The 14,249-nt window shown below is 49.4% G+C and overlaps 5 protein-coding genes across 5 annotated transcripts; 3 read left to right on the top strand and 2 right to left on the bottom strand.

Moving 5' to 3' along the window:
* Nucleotides 1-1,641: 1,641 nt before the first annotated feature.
* On the top strand, nt 1,642-2,010 carry BDZ83DRAFT_654730 (uncharacterized protein; the record flags this gene model as incomplete). Its single annotated transcript, XM_060510743.1, has 1 exon — nt 1,642-2,010. The coding sequence occupies one exon, from the start codon at nt 1,642-1,644 to the stop codon at nt 2,008-2,010; it is 369 nt and encodes a 122-aa protein (XP_060361515.1).
* Nucleotides 2,011-4,389: 2,379 nt separating this feature from the next.
* Nucleotides 4,390-4,659, top strand: BDZ83DRAFT_631869 (uncharacterized protein). The gene has a single exon (XM_060508929.1). The coding sequence runs from the start codon at nt 4,474-4,476 to the stop codon at nt 4,648-4,650; it is 177 nt and encodes a 58-aa protein (XP_060361514.1). The 5' UTR covers nt 4,390-4,473; the 3' UTR covers nt 4,651-4,659.
* Nucleotides 4,660-7,438: 2,779 nt separating this feature from the next.
* Nucleotides 7,439-9,987, bottom strand: BDZ83DRAFT_785827 (amidase). The gene is made up of 6 exons (XM_060515639.1): nt 9,438-9,987; nt 9,231-9,353; nt 9,023-9,175; nt 8,078-8,953; nt 7,927-8,014; nt 7,439-7,865 (listed from the first exon to the last, which is right to left on the bottom strand). The coding sequence occupies exons 1-6, from the start codon at nt 9,744-9,746 to the stop codon at nt 7,750-7,752; spliced, it is 1,665 nt and encodes a 554-aa protein (XP_060361513.1). The 5' UTR covers nt 9,747-9,987; the 3' UTR covers nt 7,439-7,749.
* Nucleotides 9,988-10,346: 359 nt separating this feature from the next.
* BDZ83DRAFT_585191 (uncharacterized protein) lies at nt 10,347-10,992 on the top strand (the record flags this gene model as incomplete). The annotated part of the gene is made up of 2 exons (XM_060505828.1): nt 10,347-10,628; nt 10,690-10,992. 2 exons carry the CDS (start codon nt 10,347-10,349, stop codon nt 10,990-10,992), a joined length of 585 nt encoding a protein of 194 aa, XP_060361512.1.
* A 255-nt stretch (nt 10,993-11,247) lies between these two features.
* BDZ83DRAFT_705906 (major facilitator superfamily transporter) lies at nt 11,248-13,420 on the bottom strand (the record flags this gene model as incomplete). Its single annotated transcript, XM_060511518.1, has 7 exons — nt 13,181-13,420; nt 13,051-13,121; nt 12,913-12,983; nt 12,531-12,822; nt 11,710-12,465; nt 11,541-11,645; nt 11,248-11,487 (listed from the first exon to the last, which is right to left on the bottom strand). Exons 1-7 carry the CDS (start codon nt 13,248-13,250, stop codon nt 11,248-11,250), a joined length of 1,605 nt encoding a protein of 534 aa, XP_060361511.1. The 5' UTR covers nt 13,251-13,420.
* Between the last annotated feature and the right edge of the window lie 829 nt (nt 13,421-14,249).

Raw genomic sequence — 14,249 nt, 5'->3', positions numbered from 1 at the left:
GAATACGGATACATTTCCCGCGTAATATCTCCAACACCCCGTCTCGACCTTTCAAGAGTAAACGAAGGAAATTGATCCCTTTCATCGGAGCAAGACAACACTACAACTCCATGGCCTGAGCCTTCTGAACTTCCTAAATCTTCTTAAAATAATCGCTTTATAGTCCGCAGTTTTTTATCTTCCAATTCTTCAAGTTGTGCCTCAGATGTCATGACGAGGCAATTCCCGACAGGATCCAAGCAAAAGAAAACACACCAAGCCAAATGCGTCCTCCCTATCAAATCTGTGCCCTTCCACCTATTGTTGGCAAGACATTAGGGGCCCCGGCATTTTCTCCTGATTGCCTGCTAAACGAACTCAGCCATCCACGCTGTTGATACAATAACACAGATTACAAAGCCACGCACGCAGCAGACGCTAGATGAGAACAACTGCATCCGTCAGGTTTTCCATGTGCAAGGGTCGATGGAACCAGTACAATTAGTGATGGTCTGCTCAAAACTGCTAACAATGAGTAGTTTCTATCCTCAATCGTACATCCCAGTCCACGCTTGCTACAAGCCTATACCGACATCCTCATTCTGCTGATACTGGCTACTGCGCAGCGTCGGCTGACGAGATTAGTCAATGAGGGTATGTGACGGCCCGACAATGAATCTGCAGAGGGCCCGAACCGATCAGGTGACGATAACTTCGACCGAACGCAGGCTTCCCCCGTTGTTGCCGTGCAGATCGGCACGCAAGTCCTAAACCTGGTTGGTTTCGAGGTGGCTACGAGTGTTTTCCAACTGATCTGAGTCAAGTCCTGACATCAGGCACTAAAGGAGATGAGCAGAGTTGCGAACAAGGCACAAGCTTCGGATTGCCGTTTGTTGATAGCGCTTGATCGACTCTACTTTCTCGGCTCACACAGCATTCGGCGACTTGTAAAGTTCAACTACCGTCGCAATCGACGCTCGGTCGTTGTGTCAGGGGCAGTTTGCCGGTTCCCGTGATTTCTGGCAATTCCCAAGTGTCATTCACGATGAGAGGTGAGACACGATAAGGGTTCCAGTTGGTTGCGACGTCGGTGACGGGGTTGCGGTTTCGTCATTATTCTCAATCTGTGCCTCAATTGTCTCCTGTGCATCATCTCATGTCATGCCGTCCGATTCTTGCAAGGGAGCCCCAATGTCTTGCAAGGCATGTCGATCTTATAGTCCAATCATGTTGATAGTTTTGTAATTGATGTGTCGTGTGCTTGGTTCTTTAAGGTCCCACCTCAAACACTCCCGTCTGATCTTGAACCATCCGAAGTGCCGAAGGCACTGTCTTGATCGCCATCTGCCTCAGGGTGGTCTGAGCTTCCATCGTCTAAGGGAGTCACGATATCACTACACGTTACAAAAGTGATCGATTCGTCGAATACTGCAAGAGTGATGTGGTTCTAGTCACACTAACATCTTTCGCTTCATCATTGAGTTGAACTCAATTTGTTCTCAAGGTTCTGTGAACCCCGTTTCAACATCATCCGCTCCGCGCAGCAACCCCCAAGATTTCTTTTTTTCTCAAGCAGCTGAACCACCTCTACATTTCCGCCATCGCCCGCACTCATCTAATCTTCGAGAAGAAGTGTCAATAATCAGTTTAATTACCTGCAACATGCGACCCACCAAGGCTCTTTTTGTACTTTTCGGCACATCTAGCGCATCGGCTGCCACGATTCGGCGACAGGCTGACGGGACTGATTTCGGCAAATGCACGCCAACAATGGATTTTCAACTGGGCCGTACTGGGCGCAAGCCAGATCAAGGCACTTTCTTACCAATTGACGCTCTCGTAGCCAAGGGTCAACAAGACGCGCTGAATCCAAACATTATCACGAACCGAATTTGCGACCAGCTCACCAACGTATGTGAGGCGAATCAAGCTGCAAAAGACCAGTGTCAGCGAGCTAAGGCTCAGGTCTCTGCGGCTGGCGTCAAAGATGCTTCTGCTGCAACAATTTTCAACAGTGCTTTGGGTTTCTAGGGAGGAAAGCCAATACTTTGATTCCACTTCGTTGGGGGGATGAATTGAGAAATTGTGTTGTACCCCCCCCCCCCACACTCGCCTACATTTCAAGGGCAAGAGTCGAGTCGAATTGGCTCGGTCGAGCAGTCCATGATACAGTATGTGTAATTCGGCATTCAGTCATATGTTCTAGACGCAAAAGCCTGGTTGCTGATCTCACACGAAAAGAGCGGATGCAAGGGAAAACACCATTGGACATAGGTGTGACTTGACGAAAGAAACGATTCAGACTTTGATCTACGTGTATGGCCCTCCAAATCCAGGAATCAGTTATCCAAAACCTCGGTGTGTGAAGATGTTGACAAGATTATAAGGGCAAGTATTTGTCCCCTTTCAAATGTGACTCCGTAATCGTCCAAGGACATGACGTGGGCGTTTCGTCCACGATATTAAAACCTTGGTGTTTCAAACCTATGATATTTCTATTAATCAGGTGAACCAGGGTCAGGAGGAGGCATCTGCGATTCAAACTGCTATCCTCAAGGATGTGATTTGACGGGATTCTTAGTCTAAGGCGAAGCATCTTATTGATGCCATATGCCAAAATATTATCAAAAGAGGATATAATGTAGGAAACCCATACTTATTGAAAACCTAGGAGCACAACGTTTTCCCAAAACAGAAGTATTCCATTGTTCGTGGTGGTATATGATCTCCAAGCTATTCCAGCTGATACTTTTTCTCAAAGGTCATGGGCTCAGTGCTGAGCGGGTGTGTGAGGCTTGCAGCCATGTACAGTATTTCTGCAGCTGTCGTTAGGACGCGATACTAGAACCTACCATCTTGTACATCAAGCTGTATGGCGAGGGAACCATACCGGATAGGGAAGTGTCGAAGTGAGGAGAGGGACTCAAGAGGAGAATGGGAGAGACCAAGGCTCCAAAGGACTCACAAGATTCGAGGGCGGTCAATGCAGTATTGGTGCCGTCGGTTTTATCCTACCATCCGACGTTTGTTTGATCAGAACACACTAGGCTGGCAAGATACAGTGTCTATCCCATTTACAAGCTGGTGGAAACAATCAGCCAAGCGCAAATAAGCCATCATTATTCGGTCGCGATCATTGGAAGTCCGGTGGCTTCCCGGACGAGACATGCTCGTAATCCGCCAAACCCCGCCCACTTCGTAAGGACTAGACAAAAGTATTTACTTCGTATGTGTGTTCCTTACCCATATCCTTAGATCTAGGTGCCTGAAGCACGCGCTTGAATGTCTTAGTCGTCTACCTACCTACAGGTGTCCGTAGCTAGGCATCAGGCAGGTCAAGATCCCTCGCCAGGCCTTAACGCAATCCGCGGTTCCTGAGCTATGGTATCTGAAAAGTTGCTACTGTACTCCATACGAGATTACCTATGCTTTGGCTTTAGTGAACTGTAATACTGTGGCCGTTGAGTTCAATGTTGCCGTTCCAGGGCTACGGAACCGGGGGTGTTGCGGAGGATATCTGCGGGAGAGCGAAAGAGGTCAACGTTGGTAGGACGCACCCGATCAGTGATGACTGCCCACGACAATGTGAATTGGGAAAGGTACATGTGGCTCTTTTATCTGTTTAGAACAGGACTAATCCAGCTGGTTGATCTTTGGAGGTCCGGGATCGACGATGTGCTTCTCCATAATTAAGGTATTGAGTCAATCCAGCCATGGGCTGTATTGTCAGCTTTTGTGTATCTTTCTTGGGTTTTCTTACTATCTCCCGGCTTGGGCCGAAATGTGGAATCTACGGGTTCTAGGGACACTTTACTCGACGTCAGCCAGCAAGCCTGCACTTGTGAAGGTGGTGTTCTTTTTCTTTTCTTTTCTGTTCAAGTAGCGTGCATGCTGTCCCCTCTATGAACGGCCGAGCCTGGCCTACGAAGAATTTCAAGTTCCCCGAACGAATGCTTACCCTCGAACAGGGCGTCCAGAGCCTTTGCTTACCAAGTCTGGAAGTTTAAACCAGCCAGGTTCTGTTTTACAACGTTGAAACGGGAGAACCCAGTTGAACAATCTCTCGCGACTTGTCGTCAGCCAGGCTTTGGGGTTGAACTCGTACATAATTTCTTCAGTCGGTGCGCGCGCTAGCCGTGTGGATTTCGGCTGTTGATGGTGCACATGAGCTTATCAATGAACACGTTGCCGAACTTATCAACTTATCAGAGACTCGTCATCTCTTGAACAGTACTACATCCAAGACCGTCGATCTGGCACGCAAAGTCCAATTCTTCACTCTGGATGCCATATTAGCCTTGGCATTTGGGGCTAAGTTTGGCCACCTGGAGGCTGACAATGACAATTTTCGCTACAACAATGTCGAAACCGCAGAAAAAGTAGTTCCCATACTTTTAGCCATGGCATTGCTTCTCGAACTTTTACAGTCTTCAAGGCTCAAGCTGTTAATGCCGGATGCCAATTACATGATTTGAATTGGGACTGTCATGATAGATGACTCACAACACCACACAGGGACGATATGACGAGAAACTCATCATAGAACGCGACATGTTAGGCTCGTTTATTGCTCATGGCTTCGAGAAGAAGACGCAGAAAGAGAAGCAATGGTCCAGCAGGATGTTCTACGATGCTGTTCTTGATCACAAATCCTCACGTAAAGTACCTTAGTATGCGCCCACCTGCAGGCCGAAATAGACACAGGCATCATCATCAGCCGTTACTGATGATTGAAACAAGAAAGCCTCGATATCTCTAGGCACTCATTAGGGAAGGCTATACGTTATGACCACCTGCAACCGCTTCGCTGCCCAAGGTCTCCGAACAAGACGAGGTGGTCTGCGCAATTCACATTTTCCCAGAAACCAATGTCGAATGGGCACATTGGACCATTACAAGAAGAAAAGAGGTTCTTGGACAGGGCGTAGGCCTTTTTTACCTAAACTGGTGGGTTGTTATTCCTGTAGAGAAATGGCGGCTGGAGTAATGGACCAGTAGGTTATAGTGGACTTTATTTCTGGAAGTCGATACGAGTGTGTGAGAAAAACATCGTTATGATTGAGTCGAACGAAGTTATTGTTGATTTGGGTCTGGATAGAACATTCTTCGAGTCTTTTCTGTTCAACTTGACACGAGCGAGCGCTTTATCAACTAAGTAGACTTGGTTTGTTTCATCAATTATAGTTGAAGTCCTGGAAGCTGGAATTCACATTGCTGAACCCTACAGACTTCTGGAAATCTTCTAACGTAGCATTCTTCATTTAAAGCGACTTGCATGCGAGGGTCGCACGACGAGCCTAGATCGCCCAGAGATATGTTGAGGCTGGTAGTAACACAAAAAGACTTTACTGTTACGTGCGTCAATGGTCCGAGCAATCAGAATGCAAGGATCGCGAGAAGGAAGTCCAATGAATGAGATTTCAATGCTCTTGCTATAGGTACTGGAAGAAATTGCACCAGTGAATTTGGGTTCCCTGATACACGTTCCAGCACTTGTCATCAAGGGGCTCCCACGACGGCAGCATAGCAATCAGTAATATGACCTAGCAACTGAGCAGACCATTAGGGGGCTTCTGACTCAAACATCAAGCCAAGGTTAACGCTGTGGCCACCTGCTAGTGTCACGTGTCTCTTCGTAGGTACTCGATGTATTTTTGTTGCGCCCTAGGGCGTGAAGTTCATAGATTTGGCGCTTATCAATCTCCATGCGTGCGAGGCTCTCACTCAGGTAAGCGGAGCAAATGGAAGGATTTTTGACATGACCGTGCATGCTATCTTTCCTCCTGTTGCATATCATGCCATGTCGATAGCATGCCGAACTTCCCACGCTCATCGCCCAATGGGACTCATCCCAGACTCATGCCCCAAGTCACCGGTGGTCACGACGCTGAAGTCGCTTTGACATGTCAGCGAGGCCCTATATCCGCACAAGTTATGAATGCTGCCACGGAGCAAATAACTTTGGATCACCCTCAGCCCGATACGCTGGAAAGACATGCAACAACTCAACCCGTGACAGGCGGAACTTTCGGGCCGCCCTCTCTGACTGCGGGGTTGGGTCTGAACCCCGGATGCGCTCCGTTGGATGATAGCCTCGCGACTGGGACGTCGGGCCATATTTGGCCTTCGATGTTTTCCACGGCTGGTAGCGATCCCCAAGAGCCACCGATATCCTGGATTTATGATGGAAGCAGCGAAGCGGTTGATCCGAATTTTGCGCTTGGCGATGTTTCGTGGTCTCTGCAGTCTCCGGGTACAACGTTAAACCACGTCAATTGGCCGATCGCCTCCAATGGTGAGCTTGCTGACCAAACTGTGTTCAACACAAATAAAGGCCTCCCAAGAAGACGGAGCCGTTATCGATTTGTGCATTCGGAGAAGCAGGCTGGTTCAATACCAATTCCTGTATCTCCAAGCGATGGGGAATTGAGTCCTATGCAGCGATGGAGGAAGTCTCCCCCGCAAGACGAACCAGCCTCCATCACCGCCATACATGACGCGCTGAAAGATAGTGGTACTCGCATCGACGTCAATCGAACACCGAATGTGGCTGATTATGCTCGCACTGAATCCAGAACCAGCTTGGACAGTGGCGAGAGCAGTTCATCTATACAGTCGGCAAACTCAGTGTGGTCTGCAGCATCAGACGCGTCAAGAGGTCGCCGGAACGAACCAAGTTTACTTCATCGCACCAGGCGGGGAAGAGCGTCCAAGAAACGGGCAGCCGCCGCTTCCAAAAAAGACGACCGCCCTTTCAAATGTACATTCTGCTGCGATAGCTTCAAGACTAAGTATGACTGGGCTCGGCACGAGAAATCGAGGCATCTTAACCTGGAGTCGTGGGTTTGCGCACCGCGGGGAGGTTCGGTCACGTCTACAGTGACAGGTAGACCTCATTGTGCGTACTGCAGCGAGGTAGACCCGTCAGAAGAACATCTTGATGGTCACAACCATAAAGCATGCTACGAGCGACCGATAGAAGCACGATCATTTGGCAGGAAAGACCATCTCGTTCAACACCTCCGCGTTATGCACAAGCTAGACATAATGCCTCCATTCGATGGCTGGAAGGCTGAAGCCGTAGGGATCTCCTCTCGATGCGGATTCTGTGACATGGAGTTCATGACCTGGAAAAAACGCGTTGACCATCTCGCCAACCATTTTCGTCATGGTGCAACGATGAAAGACTGGAAGGGAGAACACGGATTCAGCCCAACGGTTGCGCAGCAGGTCGTGCATGCCCTGCCTCCCTACTTGATAGGTTCAGAGTCGCTGAGTGCTGTCCCATTTTCAGTTACAGATCAGAGCACCAGAGACCATTTTGCTCAGATATCGTCTCGCACACTTGAGTCACAAGAAGAAACTGGGAAGGGGACCGCTACAGTAGATGCTACGACGCCTTTGCAGTCAGAATCGATCCGCAGCTCCAGGGCAGCAACTTCAAAAGCTTTCACAGAGATCCTAGAGCAGCATTTGAGGCACTTTGCAAAGGAGCACCTTGCTCGAGGGTTCGACATCACCGACGAGATGCTTAGACAAGAGTCGAGACGCGTGATTTATGACTGCGACGATGAGTGGAATCAGACTGTTGCAGATAATCCCGAATGGCTAGAAAAATTCCGTCAGCGCCATGGTATTGGCTGTGGTGGTGATGGTGGTGACACTGCCGCCGAGGAAACTCTCGGGTTATCAAAAAGCACTTGATAATGATATGATATTTCGTGCCTCTACAGAACAAATACAAGTATCCCGCACAGTCATCGCTCACTTTCATGCTTGTATATCTCTGTCAATGATTCTCATCGCGTACAAACACTCTTCATCATGGAATCGGGGAGCAACGACTTGAAGCGAACACGGGGCGCCGTCCGTTGCTTCTGGATCATCTGTGATCGGTTTAGCACCAGGCATGAGAAGAACCGCAGAATTAGAACGATCAGTACTTACAGTCCGCTTCAAACTTCGAGGCCGCGTTCTGATAGTCGGGATCTCTAGTCTTGGAGGACACACCGTATGGTATTATCCCTGCGGGATACTGGGCCTCTCAGTTAGTTGAATCGTTGACTACATGTAGAGAGAGGTGATTGCGCTGGCTTACATCTAACACATTCCACATCAAGGTGTAGACAGGGATCCCATAGGTATCGTGGGGAACCGCGGTGCTGATCGCTCCGGGGCCAATGACAACATCAAGTTGATACTGGGTCCAAACGTCCTTCCAGCTGTTGGCATAGGAAGCCTGTAAGCTAAGGAACTCATCTAGTTGGTGTACTGTGTCCAACTCGGTCGGAATGAGGGGCTTTGAAGTTGTGAAAGGATGAACACCTCGTTTCACTGAATGTACAAGTGGTTCACCAATCTCACTCGCCAGGGCATCCAGACCGGAAGATCCTAGCCCGAAGTAATGGAACCCCAGCTTTCCACCAACACTGGCACTGCAAGCGGGGTTTGCTGGTAGTGTGACAATACTATGCCCTGCGGCAGTCAATTTTGAGACTGCGTATCGGAGAGCTCGTCGGACAGGCGGCTGCAAGGGATATTCCGGGTCTTCGGGAAGGATACCGATGGTCAGGGTCTTATTGCTTCCATAAGAGCTTCTCCAGGGGGCGTTGACTGCAGATGCGTCATAATGCCAAGGCCGACGACCGATCACTGTTTCCATGAATAAACTGAGATCATCAACTGTATTTGCCATCGGCCCAGCCACAGGGGTGACTCCAGGAAGCTGAAGTTTCCGAAAAGGATAGTTAGCTTGCCCTCCAAATGGCGTTCGATCCGCTGTGGGCTTGAAGCCATAAATGCCGCAGCAAAGTGAGGGGATCCGGATTGATCCTGCAATATCGGAGCCAACGCCCAATACTGAGCCCCTGAATGCTACAAGAGCTCCCTCACCACCGGTCGAACCTCCGGCGGTAAGAATCGTCTTGTGCGGATTCAAAGTTCTACCGAAAATGTTGTTCTCCGAGTCGGCAGTCTATTCAACCCTCGTCAATATACACTTGACCAAAAGTTTCAATCATTACAAATTGAGCAGGTCACGAACCATCATGGTTTGGGGAACGTTCGTTTTACAGAATAGGACGGCTCCAGCGTCCACTAGAAGATCGACCATTGCCGAATTAGAAGTAGGCAGTGGCCTTTTCAAAAACTCGACATAGCCGACAGTAGCGTAATGACCTTTAACGACGAAAGAATCCTATATCCATCAGTTCTACAAGGTGCTGGCGGATAAGTTTCCCGGATGGAGATACCTTGAGGCTAATTGGTAGGCCGTGCAATGGCCCAAGGAGCTCTCCAGTACGCTCTAGGTGCTGGTCAAGTTCTCGAGCCCTGGTGATTCCTTCATCGAAGAAGATTTCAGTCAAGCAGGAAGTCTAGAAGATGTCAGTACATGTAATTCGGCGTTTGAGAGCTCGGCCACAGCCTACGGTGACGGAGCGGGATGGAGATATCCTTACAAGCTGTTGAGCGAGAGCGGCGCGCTTGCAAAACGCCACTGCCACTTCTTCCGATGTGAGTTTCTTGTGATGAATCTTGTCGAGCAACTCTCGTGCGTTGTAGCACCCTGTGATGTCGAGTTCCTTTTCCGTCAATAGCGCCGATTTTCGAGCAACATCTTGGGCTATTAGTCGACCTTCTTCGGCAGTTCCCTTGCCTCGAAGCTTGGCTAGCTGATCATCAGAGATTCTCCATTCCTGAGGAATATTCTGCTGTTGCTTCAATCGGTGGCGAGAAGCAATTGCTTCCCATTCCATTGCCGCGGGCATCAATACTACGTCTTATAGGTTCAGAAGATATCGTGGAAGAAAGAGGTTTCATAGGTTGCATGCGTGGTTGTTGAGACTTGGATGCGATAGTCGAGTAGACCAAGGGCAAGAGACAAAGGAGAAAACTTGACTGCGTTGTCTTCTTTTCAACCCCAATTCACCTTGATGCTAGGAACGTCGCCGGAATTGCGGACGGTGGCACGCATCCCGGGCGGCTTGTCGGCGCGTCCAATGGCCAAATAGGGAAGGAGATGCCGCCAGATCTTGGCTGGTCAGTGTTGCCGATGCCGTCGGGTGCCGGGAGTCGAAAGTGTGATGCGTACCAGGGCTTTCAATTTTGAGGAGCCGGCATCTGCGCTCGGGAGATGGATGGGTGACGGCTTTTTCGACTCTGCAACAATTGCGTAACAAACCCCCTCTTATCAGTCTGCGAATGCATTGGTTTTGAATAACTATTTAAAACTCCGCCTCGAGCATTCGGCACATGTCCCAGCACCTCGTGCCAATTCCAAAAGCCATTCATAGTTCGATTCTCCATCTGCTTACTTCGAACCAGGATACATTCGGCAGGTCGACCCGCGCTCAACTTACATCCTAGTCATGGCACCTGCGAGAAGCTCCGATCATGCCCCCTCCCCCGGAAACGCCTTCTCGCCAAGTGGAGTAGCTGTGCCACCCATGCGCATGCCACATCTCGACTTCATCTATCGTATCGTCTGCGATATGGACCCCAACGTGTCCGAAATTGCAAACGTCGATAACACGGGCGTCACCCGTCTTGTTCTGCCTATCTTGAGCGGGTCAGTCAAAGGCCCTAGGATTACGGGCAAGATTGTGGAGAGAAGTGGTGCAGACTGGGCAGAGCGCATCAGCCCTGACAAGGTTGGCACAGTGCAAACAAGTCACAAACGGAGAGAAGTTCATACGGCTTACCGCTCTCTAGGTGTTCTCGAGGTTGCATGCCATGTATACTCTTCAGACCAATGATGGTATCTTTATTCTTGTCAACGCGCAGGGTATTTTCCGCACTGGCCCTGGTCAAACAGAAAAATCGCCTCGATCTACAATCAGTCAGGATGACGTTGAGTACTTTACACACATCAGGTTTGAAGCACCAGGGGGAAGCCCCTACGACTGGATGAACGCTGTGGTGGCACTCGGGGTAATGACTATGTTTGAGGGGCGCCCTATCATTGACTGCTATCGACTCACAAACTTCCCTGGCGTAGCGGCAGAGAAGCTTTGACTGGGATAGCGTACAGAACTGTAGATCTCGTCACTGGATGTATCCAGAAGGCAAGCAAGGCTTCAAGCTAGTTCGTATATAGCTGCAAATGTTGCGAGACACCAGGCCAATTACGACAAGCCCGACCAAGTTAAACAGCATCAAACGCAGAAGTTGTTTGGGACTTCTCACCAAACTCAGGAATGATGCCACACTTCGTGCATCAAAGCAAATCTCAAGTCAGGTTGGCAAGATAAAATACACGTACTCAGCACACTAAATCTGCATGCGCCTCTCCACAAGTCGCAAGTATCGGGGAGCCAGAATGGTGCGAATGCGCTTGCCCCAAATGATCATAGGGACATACAAAAGACCGATGAGAAGAGAAATAACCCCACTCAGAATGTACATATTGGTAAGGCCCATGTTTGACATCCAGGGCACAAGCGCCGAAGGGACACCTACGCTGACAGCATTACGAACAAATGCGACACCAACAAAGGCCTCGGCAGTCAGCTGTGGAGCTATATGTTAGTCGAAGACATTGAATGAGAGATTGATGCATTTACCTCTCGATAAGTATCAATGACAAATGTGAAGGTGATATCTCCATTTGCACCGAGGCCAAATGCGAATAGTGCGCCGCCGATGCTGGGGAAGATCCAATGCATTCCCTAGGGCTGTTAGTCTAACCAGCCGATGGAGCAAAATAATAAATGTAGCAGGAAGGCGACTTACTCGATCCGCGGTGACTCCAAACATGACAATACCACCAGCCATCGTGATGACGGGTAGAAATAATGGATACAGGCGCATTTCCGGCTCGAAAACGCCCCCATTCCTCTTAGCCAAGCGCAAGACAGTCCAGTCTGCTAAAGGTCCGCCGTAAATACTGCCGAAAATGTTTCCAATAAATGGGCCGAGGTTCATGTATCCGATTGCTGCAGTATTGAAATTGTAGGGGGGCGCAGAAAAGACGACGGATACAACCGACATGAACAGGACGAGCCAGCAAACACCAGATGCAAACTGAAGAGCAGTGAACATGACGTGTGGAAGAGTAATGACATGAAGTGGCAAGATGAAGACTCGCAGTAAGGATTCCGAGGTTGGTGTCAATAATCGCATGCGTTCGCGGTAAGAATTCATTCGGACATTCGTAGCGGGATTGGACCGCATGTAGTTCAGCTCCAGACCGCCTTTATCAAGGCTTTTGACTTTTGCCATGTCGTTCTCGCCATTTGGTGAGTTATCGTCTGTAAGCTCGCTTTCGCCGAGGCTTATGGGAACATATTTAGTCTCTTCATACAAGAAAACAAACATGAAGAAGAGAACGGTCAGAGAGATAGAGAGGGCGTAGTATGACCAGCGCCACCCCTGAGTCACGGCTTGGGAGCCGGCAGCCAAAGGCGTCAAAAAGCTTCCTGCCATTACGGCAGTAAAATAGAGACCGTTGGCAGAGCCTCGCTGGTGAACGAAGAAAATATCGGCAATCTGTTGCAGAAAAGAATCATTAGCGACAATGCGAGATAAAACCAGGGGATTTTGATAGGTATTACAGTCATCTGCACCGCAGTCTCGTTTATAGCGCCAGCTAGTCCCGTGATAACAGCTGTGGCAATAAGTTCTGCGTATGAATGCATAGATGATGTCCACCACGCTGCTGCTGCAAGAATCGCTGTGGAAACTAAGTACGTTAAGCGACGACCATACTTGATCGTGAACGGAATGAAGAAAATGCAGCCTGTGGCAAGACCTGCAAGCTGAGCGGACTGTGCGTTGCTGAGTTGGTTAATAGACACATCGAGGTCAACGGTCATTTGTTGCCAGAAGACGGTCTGGATCGAGAGGCTATGGAGGAAAGCAATCAAATCGTCAGCCAGGGAGTTGTTGCGCGAAGGGCAACAGATGGATTGGAAAACCGATGTGACTTTAACGTACTTGGTGAAAGCGGCCACGGTGACGCCCATGGCAAGACTGTAGTTAAGATACTTTCTCCATTTGCTCCAGTTCTATTTCACAATTTTCAAGAGTAAGAAGATGCCATTAACAAAGTATCGTAAACAGCAGAATCCGTACCAGTGGGTCGTTTGGGTCTGACGATGGGGTAGGGGATAGAACGAATGTTAGGGACTCTGTAGCGTCCTCATCTGGGGGAAGAATGCAGACGTCAGCACAGGTCTGCAAAGACTTCGAGTAAGAGACATACAATTCAGCAAGTGAACTGTTCCCGGAGGAAGGGGTGTATGTTGAGCCATTGTCACTGCTGGGCCGTCCATCGGGAACTCTCTACGACAGCGTTGAGGGGAGAGCAGAAAGAGACACAAACAATAGTGGGCTTGTGGGCTAGATGTTGTGAGGTGCTGTTGAGTTTAGGAACCAGCCTAGAATGTTGTCGCATTTGATGCAGACACAGCAATGAGTTGAGCAGGCAACCAGTATTTAATACAAAATACGAATGTAAGTCGAACTTTTCAGGAGACTTCTATGCCGGCCTGGATACCACTCAAAGTTGTGTGACAGCTGGGATTTTGGCGTGTGCCACGATAAGCCACGCGCCCAGGTTAACCCTTTTCAGTCATAGGAGACTGAATTACTTGCACCATGTTTAGATCGGGATGATAATCTTTGAGAGCCCCGGTCGCAATCGAAGGCGATGAAGACCATGGCGAGAATGGCCAATACCGTTGTGATAACAGGACTGGGGACTTGATTGCAGTCCCTGTGAGTGTACACTAACCAGCAAGTCTGACGAGGTCTCGACGCCATATACTGGCAAGTAAAATCCCTGCTAGACCCTCATCCCTTTCTTTCCGAGGGCATTCCGCATGGATAACAAAGAACTCTATTTGTCTTAGCGGCATCGCCCCCGCATTTATGAACCTGCAACATGATTGCTTGGGCCCCAGAACCGAGCGTCTGAGCCATGCCCTATTCGGCATATATATGCGCTCGCGGCCCCGTCTGCCTTTCTTGGGAAGTTGAAATCTCAATTCTTCATTCATCGTCGGCAAGGTCGGCCATTTCGAGAACTCCGCTGAGCAGTCAATTCCAAGGCTTGAACAGATAACGACTACGCTGACCTCGGTCGATAGCCCTCAGTAGGTCACCGATGGGTCGCTCTAGGGGAGGATGCTCCAATTGTAAGAGGCGGAAACGGAAATGCGACGAGACGCGTCCAGATTGCCGAGCATGCCAAAGGCGTGGCATCCAGTGCGAAGGCTATAACACCACACTCAAGTGGACCAACGGAATAGCCTCGCGGGGTCGGTTTGCTG

The sequence above is a fragment of the Colletotrichum acutatum genome (assembly GCF_030867785.1).
Source record: "Colletotrichum acutatum strain CBS 112980 chromosome Unknown BDZ83scaffold_95, whole genome shotgun sequence".
Classification (NCBI taxonomy): Eukaryota; Fungi; Ascomycota; class Sordariomycetes; order Glomerellales; family Glomerellaceae; genus Colletotrichum; species Colletotrichum acutatum.
Note: the sequence above shows the minus strand (reverse complement) of the source record. Positions and strands in the feature narration are given on the sequence as shown.

Excerpts from the sequence above, each read along its gene's own strand:
- BDZ83DRAFT_631869 (XM_060508929.1), top strand. The coding sequence starts at position 4,474 with ATGACTCACAACACCACACAGGGACGATATGACGAGAAACTCATCATA.
- BDZ83DRAFT_785827 (XM_060515639.1), bottom strand. The coding sequence starts at position 9,746 with ATGCCCGCGGCAATGGAATGGGAAGCAATTGCTTCTCGCCACCGATTG. Across the intron at positions 9,176-9,230 it reads GCCTACCAATTAGCCTCAAG|GATTCTTTCGTCGTTAAAGG; the intron begins GTATCTCCATCC and ends TGATGGATATAG. Across the intron at positions 7,866-7,926 it reads CTCGAAGTTTGAAGCGGACT|ATGATCCAGAAGCAACGGAC; the intron begins GTAAGTACTGAT and ends AACCGATCACAG.